The sequence below is a fragment of the Bufo bufo genome, chromosome 4 (assembly GCF_905171765.1).
Source record: "Bufo bufo chromosome 4, aBufBuf1.1, whole genome shotgun sequence".
NCBI lineage: Eukaryota > Metazoa > Chordata > Amphibia > Anura > Bufonidae > Bufo > Bufo bufo.
In genome coordinates, this window is record NC_053392.1 from 447,018,416 (window position 1) to 447,040,797 (window position 22,382).

Genomic DNA, 22,382 nt, shown 5'->3' on the forward strand with positions numbered 1-22,382 from the left:
TCTTTGATAGGAACTGTGTACATTGGAGAAGAAGGTGTAGTCGCGGTTGGAGGGATTAAGGATTCTCCATGCATCCACCAAGTGGGCATTTTGGAGATTTCTGTGAATGATTTTGAGAGCTTTCTGGGATAGGGCAGATCTTTGAGAGGTTGAATCCAATTGGGGTTCTAATGTAACGTTGAAGTCTCCTCCCAGGACAACTACACCTTCCCTGAAGGATTCTATTATTGGGAAGAGAGATTTGAACCAACCAATCTGATTTACATTAGGGGTGTAGATATTAATAAACGTATATGTTTGGTTGGCTATTTTACCTTTCACTAGAATATATCTGCCTTCACTATCTTGGATATGGTAACAATATTGGAAGGGTAAGTCTCTACTGAAACCCACGCTTATACCACTGGAGGCCGAGGAGTCAGATCCACAATGGAACCAGGTAGGAAACTGAGAATAAGAAAGGTTTGGGTAATGGTTAAATTTAAAATGGGTCTCTTGTATGAGAAGAACAGAGCAATCAATTTTCTTCAAATGTGAAAGAATATGGCATCTTTTGGAAGGTGAATTAAATCCCTTTACATTGTAAGAAACTATTTTAAGACTAGCCATGGTTAGATAATTCGTACAGAGGGGTGATGTCTCTGCTCTATTTGGTATGTCATAAGGTGTGGATTAAGAATATATATTCTCAGCCTCCCTGGGTGAAGCGAAAGGGATTCATGAGGACTCCACTGTGTCATTTCTGGAGAGATATATGTTAGGGAGCCCTCACTGTAACAAGAAACAGAATCAGAACAAAATAACCAATAACAGGTTAAAACACATATGGCTAATCTAAGCATAGATAGCCTTTTAAATACAGCTTGTATCATTTAACTAGAAGTGACTAGGATAGGTGGGTAGAGAAGGAAAAAAAAAAAAAAAAAGGACAGTAGTGTGTTACAGCACCCTACGGTAGAAATGAGGATCAGGTCAAAGACTCGTATAATCTAGCAAGATGGAAGAGAAGAAAGGGGGTAGATGGTGCTAAAAGAGTAAGCTAGTAAGGTATAGGGCTAGAGCCTAATATACGCATAATATCTGGAGGAGATAATATAGGCTAGAAAAGACGTCTCCATTACGTATGGTTTCGATATATCAGTCTCCTATTTGGAGTCTTCTTGGAGTAGTATTCCTTTTGTCTCTTCTATCTCTAGTAGTCTTGGGAGTGCGTTGTCTTTCCCAGGGGTCTTGTCTTGGCAGTTCTGGCAGGTCAGCGAGTTCTTGAACGGGGTCCCAGTTAGAGATGGCCAGTGATTCGATCTGTAGCAGGCTATAGACCGCGCTCAAGTCAATGAAAGAGGAGATTTTAATTCTGCGACCATCATGAGCAAAAGAAAGGCCGAATGGAAAAGACCATCGATATAGGATTTTGCGTGATCTTAGCAGATCTGTCAGAGGTTTGAGTGCTTTTCCTTTTTTTCAGTGTAGATTGTGCTAGATCTTGGAACACAAAGATTTCGTGGCCGTCCTAAATGATGTTATTGGTGTCTCTTGCTCTAGATAATATCGCCTCTTTTATAGGAAAGCTGAGGAATTTACAGATAACGTCTCTTGGTGGTTCAGATAGAGGCGGTTTCGGGCGAAGGGCTCTATGTGCCCTTTCTAGAATGATTTTGTGGGCGGAATCTGGGCCTAAAAGTTGCAAGTATATTTGTGCGATTGTATTGGGGATATCGCCAGTGCCAACCGTTTCAGGGATTCCACGGAATCGTAAATTATTACGTCTCCCACGGTTTTCTTGATCTTCAATCACATTATATATGTTGTTCAGGTTGGATTGATAGATTTGTAAGCGCTGTGTTACTGCAGCCTGATGCTGGAGTATTGTTGTGTAGTACAGTCGATATGAACCACATGAAGTTTCACCAAATATCCAGTCTGCAGGTTTGCAATAGGGTCATACCAATATACAGGAGCTGCAGCAATGAGCACTTGTTAGATATAGTTCCATATATTCATAAGCTGTTAACAGAGAGTCAGGACATGCTAAATAAACCTCTTCAAATGTGCTATTAGATAACTGAGGAAAGTTTTAACAGACAGAGTCTTTACAGTGGACTCTTCCAGAAAGCCCCCTGTGTATTCTGCTACTTGGTTTGGTCTCCTCAGTGCAGACATTTACTGTGAAGGAGGTAGGATCTCTTTCTAAGTTCTCTAAAGCTAAAGTTCATTTATCTGTTGTAAAAAGTTATAATATATACCCATAATAGTTCTGTAGAATGTAAAGAGGTGACTGTATGTTTTTTTTAGCAGCCTTAAAGCCCCGCAGCACATGCTAGGCTGAGTAGATGATGTAGAGTTAGAGAGCCATGTACTCTTCCTAAAATGGCTGTAAGACATGTTGTATTCCAGGTCACCCTGCTGCAATATCTTTGTAAATGATTTTCTCTTGTTAATTTTTCTGTATGCTTTGTTATATCCTGTAACACGTATGTGGGAATGTAATATAATGACTGCCTGTTATGATATAGGTGGGCTGGTGACCTGGCTGTATACCACATAGTGGCAGTGTTTCCCTGTTGTATTACAGGTATGTTGCTGTTATCTTCATATACTTGTTTAATGTAAAATCCACTATACGATCACTGTTTTATAATATATTTAGAGTGCAGACATTTACTGTGGAGGAGGTGGGCTGGTGACCAGGCTGTATACCACATAGTGGCAGTGTTTCCCTGTTGTATTACAGGCTCCAGCCAAGTGCACTCCACCTCAATAAAGCTTTAAACCACAGAAGACCTGAGTGTCGTCCCTTAGAGTCCACTTAGAGTTTATGCCTGGAGGAGCTGGTGACCGAGTGAGTGTGAAAGCTGGAGGTGTCGCAGATGGTGTAAGGAAAAGAGGGTTACAGTTGCATGAGAGTCCTCTAGAGATTCTACTCGCGTTCCTATATGGTGGAAATCTTGCTTTATAGCCATTAAGTCGGCGCTCAGAGGTTCCAGCGCTGTGGATAGCGAGGTTGACAGTATTTCTTTTAGGTATGAGCGAGATATCGGAGGTTGTCCGATTCAATCTCACCTCCGCTTGCTGTGCTTGCTTCATCTTGCTGTCTCTGGCTCACCGCTCGTGGAGTTGTCGGCGTCATCTTGGAGACATATGTGGCGGCGGCTTTCTTTATAAATTTCTCCATATCTCCGCTATTTACCCCAGTCTTCAGGGTGGTTGGTGTGTTCCCCTGTCTTGTGGTTACCGATCTTGACCTATTTGATCTTTATTGCAGTAGTACCAGGCTTGAAGGGTGCTGTAATTGTTCACTTCCTATTATATACATTAGATGCTTAAAATGCAGTTGCAGCCTCCCGTTTCAACAGGGCCCACTGGCCACCCAACAGCAGTGACCTAGGGAGGTATGTAGGGGTATGGTTAGTGTGAATTAACTTATCATTTTTTCAGCTTTTCAGGGGCCCAATTTATGCAGGTATAGCTTTGATTCTTTTTTTGCTTTACAAGCACAGGTAAGCGCAAATGAGCGCAGGGATCTATGTCCCACTGTTAGGTCCCGATCATGGAGCACTTTGTGGCCCTTACAGCAGATTCCTGCTGGCAAATTTACCGTCCTCTGCAGCCGTGGGTGGTAGTACAGGTCTCTAGTTTTAATTCGGGCTCTGCTGCTATTTACTGCACAGATGTTTCTGTAAGGCCTCATGCACACGACCGTATTTTGTTTCCGTGTCTGATCCGTTTTTTTTGCGGATAGGATGCGGACCCATTCATTTTAATGGGTCCGCAAAAAACGCGGACAGCACACCGTGTGCTGTCCGCATCAGTATGTCCATTCCGTTGCTCCGCAAAAAAAATAGTGCATGTCCTATTTTTTTCTAGTTTGCGGAGAAGGATAGGCATTATTACAATGGATCCGCAAAAAAACGGATCCGCAAAAAAAAACGGATGCCATACGGAATGTCATCAGTTTTTTTTGCGGATCCTCAATTTGGGGACCGCAAAACACATACGGTCGTGTGCATGTAGCCTAACACAGATATTTTAATAACAGGTCTCTTATGTGCAGACCGCAGCGTCCTCGGCTGTGTGTAGGGTGCCGCTGATTTAGCGCAGCATCTCTTTAATAGACGGCTGTAAAGCAGGCCCGGCAACCAAGTCCACGTTTCCCGCTATAGTTTTGGCCCTGATGTGAGCAAGGCTGGTGCAAGCATCTGCTTATTTACCTTATCGCAAGTGCTGCACTGTTCTCTGACGAGATCGGGTGGTTGCTACGGACCTCAGTTGTCTGCAGGGCTCCTCCGAAATAACGATGTGGTCTTCATTTTCTCTGCCGGCACTTCGTATTCCCTCTCAGGGTGCAACGGTGTCTCAGCCGCAGTGGTCTGGTGACAGCTCAGAGGTTCAGCGGAGCGTGAATTTGACCCCCATCAACAGGCTGGTCCGTCTGGAACAGACATCAGTCAGTCACTTAGTGGGCCGGTCGGATGTATCTCTGTTGTGCACAGCCGAGTTCAGACAATATCGTCCATGTGAAGGGGTTAAATAAGATCTTCTAAGGAGGCTCCCGCCAAGTATAAGGTAGTTTAAGCAAGCCGCCGATGATCCCGAGCGGCAATGACTCCGGAAGCCAGAAGTCCCTGGTCTACGGCTGAGTGCCGAAATAAAGTCCGGTGCTTTGCAGTGCACTGTAGGCCGCGATATCCAGCTGCCTCAGAACTCAATAAAGTTGATATCTTTATGCTCCAGATAGTGTCCTGGACCAGGATCTGGTATTATTAGAATGTTTAATCCGGTTCAGGCGAAGTAATATCAATTTATAGACAGGCTGTGTACAGAGCTCTACCAGTCTGCTTCCACACAGCTCAGCCTAGCTCCGTCCCCTGGTTCATTTTAATGAACGTGAAATTGTCCACGTTGGCTGTGGACAGGCGGATGCGCCTGTCCTTGATCACCCCCCTTGCTGTGCTAAACACACGTTCGGACAATACACTTGCCGGAGGGCAGGCCAGCACCTCAAGGCATAAAGCAAGCTCAGGCCATGTGCCCAATTTGGAGACCCAGAACTTAAATGGGGCAGACCCATCAGTGAGTAAGTGTTCACCTTAGGGGTTAGGTCATGTGACATTTTTATAGAGCAGATCGTTACTCATTTTTTGCGGGATGAGGTGACAGTTCGATTGGTACTATTTTGAGGGACATATGCCTTTTTGATCGCTTGGTGTTGCACTTTATGTGATGTTAGGTGACAAAAGATGTCTCTTTTGGCACTGTTTATATTTTAAATTTTTTACAGTGTTCACCTAAGTTTTTTTTTGACCGATTGTCTTAGGTAGGGTCTCATTTTTTGCGAGATGAGGTGACAAATTGATTGGTACCATTTTGTGGTACATAAACCTTTTTGATCACTTGGTGTTGCACTTTTTGTGATTGAACACTGTGTCAAAATAAGTATTTTTTGTCACCTTACATAATTTTTTTTTTATAGTGTTTATCAGACGGGGTGGATCATGTGATATTTGGTATTGCCGCATGTTGCCACGGACAACCGCAAGTGACGAAAAGTGTCACAATGCACACATACAGAACCTCGTGCACAACAAACCGGGAAAGTGCACACATACACACACACATAGCCAGAGGCAACCGCACGCATCAACAGTGAGGCGCCTAGCAACCAGCTCAGGCTGCGACACTGCCAAAAAACACCTGTTGTCCGCGGCAACCGCACTAGAGGCAAACTACTAACAGCCCCCAGCTGCGGTTGACAAAACACCCAGCCGCGGGCAACTGCATGCGGCTCCCAAGGAGTCACGACCATGCACATGGGCGTGACAGGTGTAAGTGGAAGCAGCAGTGGAGGAGGATAAGGTGGCCAACACAGTTTTTTTTTTTTTTTTATTAGGGTACACTCTAAAAGAGTGAGAAATATCCAAAATACAAGAATGAGCAATTGTGCTGTAGTATAACAATGGCTGGTTAAGGACGGTATACATGTCTTTTCTGCACAAGGTACGGACAAGTCCTCTGGGATCCATGCCTGGTTCATTTTAATGAACGTGAGCTTGTCCACATTGGCTGTGGACAGGCGGCTGCGCTTGTCTGTGATAACGCCCCCTGCCGTGCTAAACACACGTTCTGATATTACACTGGTTGCGGGGCAGGCCAGCTCCTCCAAGGCGTAAAGGGCAAGCTCAGGCCATGTGCCCAATTTGGAGACCCAGAAGTTGAAGTGGGCAGACATACTGCTCCACCATGTTGGTGAAATGCAGCCTCCTGCTAAGACGTTCCATATCAGCTGGTGGTGCTGGTTGTTGTGGCGTGCTGACAAAGCTTTTCCACATTTCAGCCATGCTAACCCTGCCTTCTGAGGTGTTGGCGGTGCCCCAGCTGCATTGGTGACCTCTTCCTCCTCCTCTGCATTCACCTTGTGCTTCCACTGTGCCCCCGCTGTCAGGTGGGAATGCCACCAGTAGCGCGTCTACCAGCGTGCGCTTGTACTCGCGCATCTTACGATCACGCTCCAATGAGGGAATTGAGGATGATACGTTGTCCTTGTAACGGGGATCCAGCAGCGTGGCCACCCAGTAATCAGCACAAGTTAGAATGTGGGCAACTCGGCGGTGTGTGGCAGGCTGCCCAGAGGCAACGAAAAGCTGTCCTCTGTGGGAGGTGTATCGTCTGTGTCCTCTGTATCCCCCCAGCCACGCACCAGTGATGGCCATGAGCTGGTCTGGGTGCCACCCTGCTGTGAACATGGTTCCTCCATCTCCTCATCCTCATCCTCTACCTCCTCATCCTCCAGAACTGTGCCCTGGCTGGACAATTGTGTACCTGGGGTTTGTGGGTGCAGGAACCCACCCTCGGAGCCACTTGTGAATGACTGGCCGGAAACCCTATATAATGATGCCTCTTCCTCCTCCTCCTCCTGTGCCACATTCTCTTCCATCATCGCCAGCAGCGTTTTTTCAAGGAGGGATAGAAGTGGGATAGTAACGCTGAGAACGGCATTATCAGCACTGGCCATGTTGGTGGAGTACTCGAAACAGCGCAACAAGGAACACAGGTCTCACATGGAGGCCCAGTCATTGGTGGTGAAGTGGTTCTGTTCCGCCGAGCGACTCACCCGTGTGTTCTGCAGCTGAAACTCCACTATCGCCTGCTGCTGCTCGCACAGTCTGGCCATCATGTGCAGGGTGGAGTTCCATCTTGTGGGCACGTCGCATATGAGGTGGTGAGCGGGAAGGCCGAAGTTATGCTGCAGCGCTGACAGGCGATCAGCAGCAGGGTAGGGTGAGAACACCGAAAGCACCACCAAATTCAGCACATGCGCCAGGCAAGGGATGTGCGGCAAACCGGCTAGTCCCATAGCTGCCCATTATTATTTCGCCCATTATCGCACACCACCAGGCCGGGCTTGAGGCTCACTGGCACCAACCACTCATCGGTCTGTTGTTCAAGGACTATCCACAGCTCCTGCTCAGTGTGGGGTTTGTCCCCCAAACAGATAAGTTTTAAAACTGCCTGCTGTCGTTTACCCTTGGCTGTGCTGAAGTTGGTGGTGAAGGTGTTACGCTGACCGGATGAGGAGCCGGTAGAGGATGAGGAAGCGGAGTAGGAGGAGGAAGCAACAGGAGGCAAACTGAAGTGCCCTGCAATCCTCGGTGGTGGAAGGACATGCGCCAAACTGCTATCCGCATTCAGGCCCAGGCCCACTGCATTTACCCAGTGTGCTACTATGCAGATATAACGTCCATGACTGTGCTTACTGGTCCACATATCCGTAGTGAGGTGCACCTTGCCACAGATGGCGTTGCGCAGTGCACACCTGATTTTGTCCCCCACTTAGTTGTGCAGGGAAGGAATGGCACACCTGGAAAAATTGTGGCGGCTGGGCACGACATACTGTGGGACAGCCACCGCCATAAGGCTTTTAAAGCTCTCCGTCTCCATCAGACGGAATGACAGCATTTCAAAGGCCAGTAATTTTGAATTGCTGGCATTCAGGGCCAGGGATCGGGGGTGGGTAAAGGGGTACTTCCTCTTCCTCTCCAGTGTTTGGGAGATGGAGAGCTGAACGCTTCCGTGGGACATTGTGGAGATGCTTGGTGACCCTGGTGGTGGTGTTGCTGGCAGATCCTCTGTTTGCGGGGTGGCAGGTGGAACTGCCACTCCAGAGGTGGATGATAAGGCCGAGACTGCAGCAGAAGCGGAAGCAGGAGGAGCCAGAGACCTTTCTTGGTTTTTGAGGTGTCTACTCCACTGCAACTCGTGCTTTGCACTTAGATGCCTGGTCATGCAGGTTGTGCTCAGGTTTAGAATGTTTATGCCTCGCTTCAGGCTCTGATTGCACAGCGTGCAAACCACTCGTGTCTTGTCGTCAGCACATTGTCTGAAGAACTGCTACGCCAGGGAACTCCTTGGAGCTGGCTTTGGTGTGCTCGTTTCCTTTCTGCTGTGGGCAGTAGCAGGCGTACTGTCTAGGGGATGGCCGCTCCGCTTTTGCACCCTGCTCCCTCTTCTGCTGTGCTGGTGGCTCTGTGCGGCCACCACCTCTTCCTCCGAACTACACAGGTCACTGGCATGACCTTGATTCCATGTGGGGTCGAGGACCTCATCGTCCTCCACATCATCTTCCACCCAGTCTTCATCCGAGACATGCTGCGATGGTCCTCCCATGTACTCATTTTGAAACATAAGTAGTTGGGCATCGATGCACTCAATCTCTTCCACTTCTTGGGCAGGGCTAGGTGGATGGCCCTGTGAAACCCTGCTCATAGAGTCATCAAAAAGCAGAAGAGACTGCTGCATGACTTGGGGCTCAGACTGCTTGGCTGATTTGCAAGGGGTGAGGTGAAAGACTGATAGACATCGGCTGCAGGTGCTAACTCTGATCTTTCGGCAGGAGACTGGGTGGGAGACAATGTGAAGGAACTGGAGGCACTGTCAGCAACCCAATCTACTATCGCCTGTACTTGTTCAGGCCTCACCATTCGTAAAGCCGCATTAGGCCTGACCAAATACCGCTGAAGGTTTTGTCGCCTACTCGCACCTAAGGAAGGTGTTTAACTTGTGCGTGTAGCTGGCACAGATCGACCACGTCCTCTCTATCAAATTTAGGATCTTGCCCAAAATGGGTGTTTTTTTAATAGCAGAATAGAACAACAGTATCTAAAGGGTGTATCTCACATTGAAATATGCAACAAAGGCTGCAAAATTAAGATTTTTGCCCTAAATGGGTGTTTTTCTAATAGCAGAATAGAACAACAGTATCTAAAGGGTGTATCTCACACGTACCAATGCATACAAGGCTGCAATATTAAGATTTTTCCCCTAAATGTGTGTTTTTTTATTACCAGAATATGACAGCAGTATATAACGCTTGAATTTCACATGTACAGATGCAGACAAGGCCGCAAATTAAGTATTTTGCCCTAAATGGGTGTTTTATAAAACCCAGAAAATTATAGCTGTATTTCTAGCTTAAATTGCACACTGACTAATGCGGCAGAGGCCCCAGATGGAGGGTATTGCCAAAAATGGGTGTTTTTTAAAACCCAGAAAATTATTGAAGTATTTCAAGCTTGTTTTTAACAATCACAGATGCAGCAAAGGCTGCAATATTAAAGGGGTTATCCGAGTTATTTTTTTGTTCTTTCTATGTTCCTAACAAGCAAATGTAACAGCTTTCCAATTAACTCACTTTATCTCCAGTGCCTGGTTTCTCAGATTTGACTGAGGGTCACATGACCTGTGATGTCAGCTTCTCTCCCTGCTCTGATAAAGGTCGTTTACAAGCCTGTAAATGAGACGTCACTGTGCTGGCCACGCCCCCTTCACTGCCGTCTACTCTCTGCTAGGATTCTTAACCCCTTCAGCTGCACACACTGGCTAGCTCTGCAGGCAGTGAGGAGACAATGCTGGGCACTGGAACTGACATACTAGAGAGAGCATTGCACAAGAAGGTAGGGGGAAGATCCTGTGTGTATTAGCAGTGTCATTATACAGGTGGGACATGTAGTTCTACACTTACAAGTTGCTGTTGATTCTCCCAGCACTCAGGGCAGCTCTTGTATCCACTCCCTTAGCAGTGTCATTATACACCTTGGACTTGTAGTCCTACACATACAACATGCTGCAGAGTCTCCCAGCAGGCAGACATGACACTCAGGGCAGCACTTGTATTCACTCCCTTAGCAGAGCCGGGGGAGGTGCAGAGATTGTTTTTATTGCATGTAAACAAAGGGCCAGAAAAGAACCAGGGAAATGAGGAAATATATATATTTTTTTTGCATAAAACTTGCTTAGCTCAGTTATATATCAGATTTTCAGTGCCATATTATTTTTTTTTCATAACAAGGACAACCCCTTTAAGTATTTTGAACAAAATGGGTGTTTTTTTACTAACAGAATATGACAGCAGTATATAACTGTCACGACCGCTATCCCAGCAGCAGCTGTGTCGCACCAGACGGAGGGGAAGGGGGACCCTTATCTACGGATGGGAAATAGAATGGCCACCCCTGACTAACCCTAAGCTGGCACCTGTCTGCCCTGATACCCTAGACGGGGTGTGAACCCGTGCGGCGAGCAGGATGCCTAAACCCTCAGTCACCCTATGAAGACTAGACTGGGGAACGGCAGATGGGAGCACTAGTCACCATCACTCACGTCTAGGAGAACAACAGGGGAAGACAGCAACAAACAATCTATAGCAGAGATAGACTTATCCAGTCACGAGCAGAGAAGGCGATCCCAAACACGACAGTCCACGCCGGACAAGAGCTCCACAGCAACACCATCAAACGATCTCCTTCAAAGGTCAGAATAGAACTGGAAGTAAGGACTATATCTGGCAATGACTGCAAGTGAAACTGAAACTAATATAGTAGCTGGGAGTGGCAGACAGGACTCACCTGAGAAGGATGCCTACAAACTCCCAGTCAGGACAAAAAAGTTCACAAAGCAAAACCCAGATGACATACCCTGAACCACGGAGCAAACTCACAAGCTATCGCGAGTAGCAAGTCGCTGCGACCTTCTCCTCCCAGACCTGTCTGGATCAGTCACAGTCGTGACAGTACCCCCCTTTCTACGAGGGGCCCCTGGACCCTCAAGACCAGGCCTCTCCGAATGGGAGCTATGAAAAGCCCGAATGAGTCTGTCCGCTTTTATCTCTGATGCTGGAACCCACATTCTCTCTTCGGAACCATAACCTCTCCAGTGCACCAGGTACTGAAGAGAGCGGCGAACATTTCGTGAATCAACGATCTTTTCTACCTGAAACTCAAGACTGCCATCAACAACCACCGGTGGAGGCGGTAGTGGCAATGGTTCAGGAGGTTCTACATATCTCTTAAGCAGAGATCTGTGGAAGACATTATGGATCCTTAGAGTCTGAGGTAGCTCCAGACGAAAAGCCACCGGGTTAATGATGTTAATTACCCTATAAGGACCAATAAATCTCGGACCTAATTTCCACGAGGCAACCTTCAACTTGATATTTCTGGTAGACAACTACACCAAGTCATTCACCCCAAGGTCCGGACCTTCAGAGCGCTTCCAATCAGCCGCACGTTTGTATCTACCACCAATTCTCTTCAAACTTTCTTGCACACTCTGCCACACTGAAGAAAGTGAAGACGCAAATCGTTCCTCCTCGGGAATCCCAGACGGCCCCCCCTCACTAAACGTACAAAACTGAGGATGGAAACCATACGCACCAAAAAATGGTGACTTATCGGTGGACTCTTGACGACGATTATTAATGGCAAACTCGGCTAACGGTAAATAAGATGACCATTCCTCCTGATTTTCGGAAACAAAGCATCTCAAATATGTCTCTAGGTTTTGATTGGTACGTTCAGTCTGACCGTTGGACTGTGGATGGAAAGATGAAGAAAACGACAGATGAACCCCTAAACGAGAACAAAAAGCTTTCCAAAATTTAGAAACAAATTGGGTACCACGATCCGAAACAATATCGGAAGGGACCCCGTGAAGCTTCACGATGTGGTCAATAAAAACCTGAGCCAGTGTGTTAGCATTAGGCAATGCGGCAAGAGCAATAAAGTGCACCATTTTACTGAATCTGTCAACAACTACAAGAATAACAGTCTTCCCCGCTGATACTGGTAGATCCGTAATGAAATCCATTGATAGGTGCGTCCAAGGCCTGTTGGGGATGGCCAGAGGTAAAAGACGCCCTGCCGGACGAGTATGATCTACCTTAGAACGAGCACAGGTAGCACATGCAGACACAAAATTCAACACCTCCTGGCGCCATTTAGGCCACCAGAACCGACGAGACACTAACTCAGAGGTTGCCCTACTACCTGGGTGTCCTGCCAGTGTGGTGTTATGGTGTTCTTTTAGTATCTCCAGGCGTAAATTTTCTGGCACAAACAGTTTACCCGAGGGGCAGGAGGCTGGGGCGTCCCCCTGAGCTTCCAACACCCTCCCCTCCAAACCTGAGTGTAATGCAGAGACCACCACCCCCTTTTGCAAAATGGGCTCTGGTACATCAACATCCCCCCCTCCAGGAAAACTTCGGGACAATGCATCCGCCTTAGTATTTTTTGCCCCGGGGCGATATTTTTTACTAGGTTTAATTTTGTAATAACCTAACGACCACCGAGCCTGTCTAGGGGTGAGGCGTTTAGCAGACTCCAGATATAATAAGTTTTTGTAATCAGTAATCACCGTGACGGGATGAACCGCCCCCTCCAAAAAATGACGCCACTCCTCAAAGGCCAACTTAATAGCCAAAAGTTCCCCGTTGCCAATATCATAGTTCCTTTCTGCAGTAGACAATTTCTTCGAAAAGAAAGCACTCGGACGCCATTCACCAGGGGACGGGCCCTGAGATAGTACTGCTCCCACCCCCACCTCTGATGCGTCAACCTCTACAATAAAAGGAAGCAAGACATCTGGCTGTACGAGAATAGGGGCCGAGATAAATCTCTCCTTCAGAGATGTAAAGGCAGTTTTGGCTGCATGTGACCATTTGGAAAAATCTGATCCCTTTCGGGTCATGTCCGTCAGTGGTTTGACCACCAAGGAATAGTTCTTTATAAACTTTCTATAAAAATTGGCAAACCCCAGGAAGCTTTGCAATGCCTTCAGGTTCTCAGGCAGATCCCAGTCCATAATCGCCCGGACTTTCTCTGGATCCATGCGGAAACCTGAATCTGACAACACATACCCCAGAAATGGCAGTTCTTTTACGGCGAACACACATTTCTCTAATTTAGCAAACAATTTGTTGGCCCTTAATATCTGCAGCACTTGTCTCACATGGATCTTATGTGTATCCAGATCCGGGGAATAGACCAGGATGTCATCAAGATATATCACAACAAATCTCCCGATAAGGTGACTAAAAATATCATTGACAAAATGTTGGAACACCGCAGGCGCATTAGTAAGACCAAATGGCATGACCAGATTTTCATAATGCCCTTCCGGAGTATTAAAAGCCGTCTTCCACTCATCCCCCTCTTTGATGCAAACCAGGTTATAGGCTCCTCTGAGATACATTTTGGAGAACCATTTAGCACCAGCAACCTGATTAAAAAGGTCGGGAATGAGAGGAAGAGGATAGGGATCTCGGATAGTTATCCGGTTTAATTCCCGGAAATCCAGGCAAGGACGCAGGCCCCCATCTTTCTTTTTAACGAAAAAGAACCCTGCAGCCACGGGTGAAGAAGAGGGTCTGATGTGTCCTTTAGCCAAACTCTCCGAAATATAATCCTGCATAGCCTTCCTCTCCGGGCCGGAAAGATTGTATAACCGGGTTTTAGGTAGTTTTGCCCCAGGTAATAGATTAATCGGGCAATCATATGGACGATGAGGTGGAAACCCCTGACAACCCTTCTCAGAGAACACATCCATAAAATCTGACAGAAAGGCAGGTAAAGATGTTACAGAGATGGTAGAGCACCTACTACTCAAGCAGTTGTCCTTACAATGTTCACTCCACTCCACAATCTCCCCGGCCTGCCAATCCACCACTGGATTGTGAGTCACCAGCCAGGGAAGCCCCAATACCATAGGAGCCGGAAGACCGTCCAGGACATAACAAGAGATATGCTCTTTATGGAGGTCCCCTACCTGCAGATAGATATTATGGATGATCTGAGTTAACTCTCTCTGAGTAAGAGGGGAGGAGTCGATGGCAAAAACAGGAATAGTTCTGCGTACCGGTTCCGGAGTAAAACCCAGAGCCTGAGCAAACCGTGAATCCACCAAGTTGACCCCCGCCCCACTGTCCAAAAAGACGGAACAGATCTCAGTCTTATTGCCCGCCTCAACGGTAGCGGACAACAAAAACTGAGACATGCGTATGGAGGAAACGAATACGCCCAGACTGTTATCCTCCGCACAATCTGGGGACTCTAGTTTTCCGGCAGCTCCTTTGTTTGTGGTCTGTTGGGTTCTGAGGGACAAACCTTTACAAAATGACCCCTCCCCCCACAACGAAAACAAACCTCTGACCTACTGCGGAACTTAGGAGGATTCACCCGTCTAGTGGCGCCCCCTATTTGCATTGGTTCGACCGGATCATAACAAACCGATCCCTGCCCTATAGAGGCCTCCGTAAAATTTTATAGTCTCTCCCTGAGTCGTCTGTCGATTCTTATGGACAGAGACATAGCAGCCTCAAGAGACCCTGGGACCTCGTATACCGCCAGCGCGTCTTTTAATTTTTCAGACAACCCCTGGCAGAACTGACTCCAAAGGGCCGAGTCGTTCCATAATGTATCAGTAGCCCACCTACGGAATTCGGAACAATATAGTTCAGCAGACCAGTTCTCTTGCCGAAGTCTACGTAGTTTAGACTCAGCCAGTGAGACCCTGTCCGGGTCATCATATACGAGACCCAGGGCTTCAAAAAACTCCTCCACTGATAGTAAGGCCGGAAAGTCTGATGGTAGGGAGAAAGCCCAAGCCTGGGGATCTCCTTGCAGGAGAGAAATTACAATGCCCACCTGTTGTTCCTCACCGCCGGAGGATCTAGGGCGTAACCTGAAGAACAATTTGCAAGCCTCTCTGAAGGTTACAAATTGGTCTCTCCCTCCTGAGAACCTATCAGGTAAAGCCACTTTTGGCTCAGGAGTACCTTGGTTTCCCGTAGCAACGGTGGAACCCCCGGATTGCTGCTGCACTGTTGCTTTTAATCCTGCCACTTCAAGGGATAACCCCTGTAATTGTTTTGCCACAACCGTAACCGGATCCATAGTGGAACAGAAAAAATACAAAGGAAAACAGCAAGCAAAAAAAAAAAAAAAGAAAAGAAATGTCACTTTTTTTTTTTTTTTTAAAGGCCAGATATACTGTCACGAACGCTATCCCAGCAGCAGTCGTGTCGCACCAGACGGAGGGGAAGGGGGACCCTTATCTACGGATGGGAAATAGAATGGCCACCCCTGAATATCTCTAAGCTGGCACCTGTCTGCCCTGATACCCTATGAATCAGTCACCCTATGAAGACTAGACTGGGGAACGGCAGATGGGAGCACTAGTCACCATCACTCACGTCTAGGAGAACAACAGGGGAAGACAGCAACAAACAATCTATAGCAGAGATAGACTTATCCAGTCACGAGCAGAGAAGGCGATCCCAAACACGACAGTCCACGCCGGACAAGAGCTCCACAGCAACACCATCAAACGATCTCCTTCAAAGGTCAGAATAGAACTGGAAGTAAGGACTATATCTGGCAATGACTGCAAGTGAAACTGAAACTAATATAGTAGCTGGGAGTGGCAGACAGGACTCACCTGAGAAGGATGCCTACAAACTCCCAGTCAGGACAAAAAGGTTCACAAGGCAAAACCCAGATGACATACCCTGAACCACGGAGAAAACTCACAAGCTATTGCGAGTAGCAAGTCGCTGCGACCTTCTCCTCCCAGACCTGTCTGGATCAGTCACAGTCGTGACAATAACGCTTGAATTTCACACTTACAGATGCAGCAGGGGTAGTAAAATTTAGTATTTTGCCCAAAAAGGGTGTTTTTTAAAACCCAGAATATTATAGCTGTATTTCTAGCTTAAATTGCACACTGACTAATGCTGCAAAGGCACCAGATGTAGGATATTGCCAAAAATGGGTGTTTTTTTTAAACCCAGAATATTATTGCAGTATTTCAAGCTTGGATTTCAATGTCACATAAGCTCATATGCAGTGCTGGTGCACTGAGCTTGCATAAAATGGCTGCTGCCGCCCACCTAACTAACAGACGGATAAAAGTTATTTTTCTCTGTCACTGGACTCAGGGCAGGGCAAAAAGATTGTGCACTGCACCCACACAACAATATCTATGTAGATCACTGAGTTCAATTGCAGTTCTGATTAAAGTTTCTTTCCTATTCTCTACCTCACAGCAGCAGCATCCTAGCCCTACACTGAGCACACAGAGTGACGTGCAGTGCTACGTGACTCCAGCTTATATAGAGGCTGGGTCACATGGTGCACTGGCTAATCACAGCCATGCCATTAGTAGGCATGGCTGTGATGGCTTCTAAGGCACAGAGTTAAACGCTTGTTGATTGGCTGCTCTGCAGCCTTTTAAAAAGCGGCAGTAAATCGCCGAACACCAAACCCGAACTTTTACTGAAATGTTCGGGGTCCAAAAATCCTAAAGTTCAGTATGAACCTGAACTTTACAGTTCGGGTTCGCTCAACCCTATTTGGGGCCTGTACTCCAGTGGCCTACATTAACATTTTTATCCATTGACTGCATAATGTACATCGAGCCACATAATCACAATTTCTTTTATGTCAGTTGAATGCCTAATTTTTAAGGACCTTATTCCCGTGGCCTAAAATAAAATCTTTCTAGGCTCCAGCAGGGCACATTTCTGAGAATTTCCCTTTAAGACGCATAAAAATGTCGCCTGATTAAAATACATATTTTTGAGGGGAATTTTTGCCATTGATATTCTTCTGGTATATCACTGTTCATGTTGTTGGACGATTTGTGCACTTCATGTAAGTATTTGGTGACTGCAAATATGACCTAAAGGTTTTTCAGGTTCGCCTGCCATTAAAGTGAATGGGGCCTGCTGCGAACTTGCGGATCGCGAACATTTGATCACATTTGCGAATCGTCTCTGACGATGTTCGTCCATCACTATAAGTGACTGCTGCATGACTTGGGGCTCAGACTACTTGGCTGATGTGCAAGGGGTTGAGGTGGAAGACGGATGCCCGTGGGCCGCTGAAGTCAACTCTACGCTTTCAGCAGTGGATTGGGTTGAAGTAAATGTGAAGGAACTGGAGGCATTGTCAGCCATCCAATCTACTACTGCCTCTACTTGTTCTGGCCTCACCATTCTTAGAGCGGTATTCGGGCCTACAAAATGACGCAGAATGTCCTGTCGCCTGTGTGTCCCAGAGGAAGGTGTTTCATTTGGGTGCGAAGCTGGCGCAGATCAACAACACCCTCCCGCTGCAGCAAGAGCTCCACCAACACCAGCAGCACCACGACGATGGCCATGTCTCCTTGTTGATGTCTCCTCATTTTGTTAAGGTCACCCACAAAATTGGCAGACAGACGAACAATTGTAAATCCGAGTCACGGATGCAAAAGAGGTGTTTAGCACAAAAAAAAAATATATGTAGGTTGCACCGACCCAATTAACAGGCTGATTATTTTTTTATGAAAAAACCTTTACTTGCCACTGTCACAGGGAAATATAATAGTTAATCAGTCTGTTAATTGTTTTGGAGAGACATACCTATTATACAGTGGGATGCAAAAGTTTGGGCAACCTTCTTAATCGTCATGATTTTCCTGTATAAATCGTTGGTTGTTACGATAAAAAATGTCAGTTAAATATATCATATAGGAGACACACAGTGATATTTGAGAAGTGAAATGAAGTTTATTGGATTTGCAGAAAGTGTGCTATAATTTTTTTAACAAAATTAGGCAGGTGCATAAATTTGGGCACCACAAAAAAGAAATGAAATCAATATTTAGTAGATCCTCCTTTTGCAGAAATTACAGCCTCTAAACGCTTCCTGTAGGTTCCAATGAGAGTCTGGATTCTGGTTGAAGGTATTTTGGACCATTCCTATTTACAAAACATCTTTAGTTCATTCAGGTTTGATGGCTTCTGAGCATGGACAGCTCTCTTTAAGTCACATCACAGATTTTCAATTATATTCAGATCTGGGGACTGAGATGGCCATTCCAGAACGTTGTACTTGTTCCTCTGCATAAATGCCTTAGTGGATTTTGAGCAGTGTTTAGGGTCGTTGTCTTGTTGAAAGATCCAGCCTTGTCACTGATTCCTGGACATTGGTCTCCAGAATCTGCTGATACTGAGTGGAATCCATGCGTCCCTCAACTTTGACAAGAGTCCCAGTCCCTGCACTGGCCACACAGCCCCACAGCATGATGGAACCACCACCATATTTTACTGTAGGTAGCAGGTGTTTTTCTTGGAATGCTGTGTTCTTTTTCCTCCATGCATAACGCCCCTTGTTATGGCCAAATAACTCAATTTTAGTTTCATCAGTCCACAGCATCTTATTCCAAAATGAAGCTGGCTTGTCCAAATGTGCTTTAGCCCACCTCAAGCGGCACTTTTTGTGCTGTGGGCGGAGAAAAGGCTTCCTCTGCATCACTCTCGCATACAGCATCTCCTTGTGCCAAGTGCGCCGAATGGTTGAACGATGCACAGTGACTTCATCTGCAACAAGATGATGTTGTAGGTCTTTGGTGCTGGTCTGTGGGTTGACTCGGACTGTTCTCACCATTCGTCGCTTCTGTCTATCCAAGATTTTTCTGGGTCTGCCACTTCGAGCCTTAACTTGAACTGAGCCTGTGGTCTTTTATTTCCTCAATATGTTCCTAACTGTGGAAATAGACAGCTGAAATCTCTGAGACAGCTTTCTGTATCCTTCCCATAAACCATGATGGTGAACAATCTTTGTCTTCAGGTCATTTGAGAGTTGTTTTGAGACCCCCATGTTGCTACTCTTCAGAGAAAATTAAAAGAGGAGGGAAACTTACAATTGACCCCCTTAAATACTCTTTCTCATAATTGGATTCACCTGTGTATGTAGGTTAGGGGTTTACTGAGCTTACCAAGCCAATTTGAGTTCCAATAATTAGTTCTAAAGGTTTTGGAATCAATAAAATGACAACAGTGCCCAAATTTATGCACCTGCCTAATTTTGTTTCATAAATTATAGCACACTTTCTGTAAATCCAATAAACTTCATTTCACTTCTCAAATATCACTGTGTGTGTCTCCTATATGATATATTTAACTGACATTTTTTTATCTTAACAACCAACGATTTATACAGGAAAATCATGACGATTAACAAGGTTGCCCAAACTTTCGCATCCCACTGTATTTACCTGTCACTGGTGCAAAGGAGTCGGATTGCACGATCTATAATCCCTAGAGGTCGCCAGCACACTTTTTAAAAATAATAAAGGCCTAATACTCTCCCTGCCTTCAGCAGCATCCTGTCCCTACACTAGTTAGAGCAGAATGGCGGCGCACCATGTGATCCACCATTTATGCATGCATGGTCACATGGTGTGTCGGCCATTCACAGCCATGCCAATACTAGGCATGACTGTGATGGTTTCAAATTACCCACAGCTTAAACACTTGTTAATTGGCCGCACTGCAGCCTTTCAACAAGGTTTATTTAAACTATACAATGAACCCGGACACAGACTTTGGCATCAAAATCCATGTTCGTGTTGGAGTTTATGAGGGTTTAACTGTATTTCTATGGAGCCTGCCACAGGCAGGGGCTCCATAAAAATTACTAGGCAGCAGCCTTCTGTAACACACTCCTTCCCCAGTCCCAGGTGGGGGGAACCGGAGCACACCCAGAAGCGTGCCCTGTGTTTTCAGCAATCAGATGCCCGTGTCAGGATTGACCACGTCATCTGAAGTATTAAATGTCCGTAACCATCATTAGCGCCGGTCGTGGCTATAGCACCCACTCCGCTCAGGAGTGGGGCCATCTTTACTTTAAAGTCCCAACCAACGACGTACATAGCCGCATGGCGGTAGGAAAGGAATAATTGAAATGAACAAGTTGCCAATTTTTTTATTTTATTCCAACAGTCTGTAAATACAATAAACGGAAATAGATGATTGAGGCCTGACGCTTATTTTCACATTAACACTCACTGGTAAATAGTTGCCCTATCCTGTATACTGATGTACTGATCAGCTTTATGCTGTTTTCACTAAATTAAACCTACCAAAAAATAAATTCCAACTGTGGGATAGAATAAACGGAAATGGATTATTGAGGCCTGACACTTATTTTTATGTTAACACTCAAAAGTAAATTGCTGCCCTACCCTGTGTATTAGTGTACTGATCACCTTTTTGCTAGTTTTATTAAATTCAATAATCAACCTCCCCCAAAAAATTGTGTGTGAATGGAACTGTGTGTGTGGAGATAATAAACTAATGTAGCCCTAATATTTAGTTCTTATTAACTGATGTATACGTTTTTCAAACTCTAGTTTTTTCATCACTAGTATTCTATATGCTATGCTATATTGCTGGTAGAACACATGTTGTACAATTTCCGCTTATTCCATCTCCCTACCCCCATCCCCTATAAAGAAAAGGATTTTTGTGAAAATCTCTCCCTGGTGGATAGCTTCCCTGCCTCCATATTCTACACACACATTTCATTCTTCTTTGTAATTCTAGACTTTCCCTCCACTGTCCCTGGCAGCAGAATACAAGGTTTAATGATTTCTGACTGTCCCTGAATTCATTAGGTGGTTTTTCTGGCAGACACTGTAAAACCCAATCACCCTCTTTCACACCCCAGCACAGAATGATAATCCTCTTGTTCTGATAGGGCACCTACCTGCCTGCTGCAGCACTAATTGGCTCATCCATGCTGTCGTCCTGGGAACCAATCAGGGAGTGCCCCCCCACTCCTTCTCAGGGTCATGTGAGAACCCTTCTCCTTCCTCCCTAGTGCTTATTTTCCTGTCGATGTGCACTAAAATTGCACAATGCACCATTTTACTAGATTCATCCTAAATGAACCTGAAAAGATTACAGTTCGTCTGGCATCCAAAAAATAGAAAAGTTCGGACTGAAACCGGTTCAGTACGCACTGGTCTGCTTATTCTTAGTTCACCTATTTTTAGCAGTCACAGACATGTAATATTGGATCATTTTCCTCAAGAAATAAAAGATAACTAAATCGAATAAATGATCACTTATCTACTTTTAGAACTTGTGTGAAAATCTGTTGTAGTTTTAGGTCAAATTTCTGAAGTCACAAAATAAATTTGGAAGTGTTCTAAAACCTTCAAGCACCACTGTACTTTTATGAGGTCAAACTGGCGTAAAGTAGAACTGGTTTAGTTGCCCATAGCAACCAATTAGATTCCACCTTTCATTTTCCAAAGGAGCAGTCAAAAATGAAAGGTGGAATTTGATTGGTTGCTATGGGCAACTAAGTCAGTTCTACTTTACACCAGTTTGATAAATGACCCCATTAGTCTTTAAATCAATTTAGTAGGAATTCAAAATACCATTATGCCTTATATTAAAGAGGTTAAAACACATGCAGTATGACAAATGTTCAATAGAACACAAATTTAGTTTTATATCCCTATAAACGTTATTTAAATTAAAACAATACCTAAAATGATTCATTGTCAAACAATGTATTGTTCTTTTTGGTCTTACCTAACATAAAAAGAGCAATCCGTCCAGTATACTGAGAAAGTTTTCCAAAAACCATTGAGGAAATGGAGTTTGTTGCTCCGAAGCAAATCATTACATATCCCACAAAGTGTATACCCAATGTACATGTAACATAAGCCTAAAAGAAAAAGTAAATTATAAAATACGTTTTAATTTTAATATAATGTATTTTATTAAACAGTATTGGCGACTTGGGACAACTGAATGCAGTGCAAAAACAATTGGTAAGAGAATTTGAAAATGCATGAAAAAAGAAGGTAACAGAGTATAGAGATAAATAGTACATGTCCCAAGCATTTAATAGAAGCTCAGCAACTGATGCACAGGCACTGTTAAGGCCATTTATTAGCCGGCAGTGGTCATGTGCATGTAGACGTATGTCACATTTCCTGTCTGATGGGGCAACGGGGACACGAACTGCAGCGCTGCAGGCAGGACACTCTGTCAAAGTAAGTGGGTTTTTGTTCTTACAGCCTGTCCAGTTATAGACAACCCTTTTAACCTCCTACCGACCGCCTAATGCAGGGATGCACATTCACTACACAAGCGCTGCGGCGATAAAAAAAATCTGTATTTGGATTTTTTATCAATCAGCAGCTTCCTGTACTTCGCTAGCCTCCCATTTGTAAGACAGGCTTGCTTTTTATCTTGGGTAGTCTCAGGGAATACC

The 22,382-nt window shown here is 45.4% G+C and overlaps 1 protein-coding gene across 1 annotated transcript in view; it reads right to left on the minus strand.

Moving 5' to 3' along the window:
* The window catches only part of LOC120998648 (protein unc-93 homolog A-like), a 360,896-nt gene that overhangs the window by 116,493 nt on the left and 222,021 nt on the right, over window positions 1-22,382 (minus strand). The window contains exon 6 of the mRNA XM_040429403.1: window positions 21,695-21,830. Coding sequence (XP_040285337.1) covers window positions 21,695-21,830 — 136 coding nt within the window. The remainder of the gene's footprint in view (window positions 1-21,694; window positions 21,831-22,382) is intronic.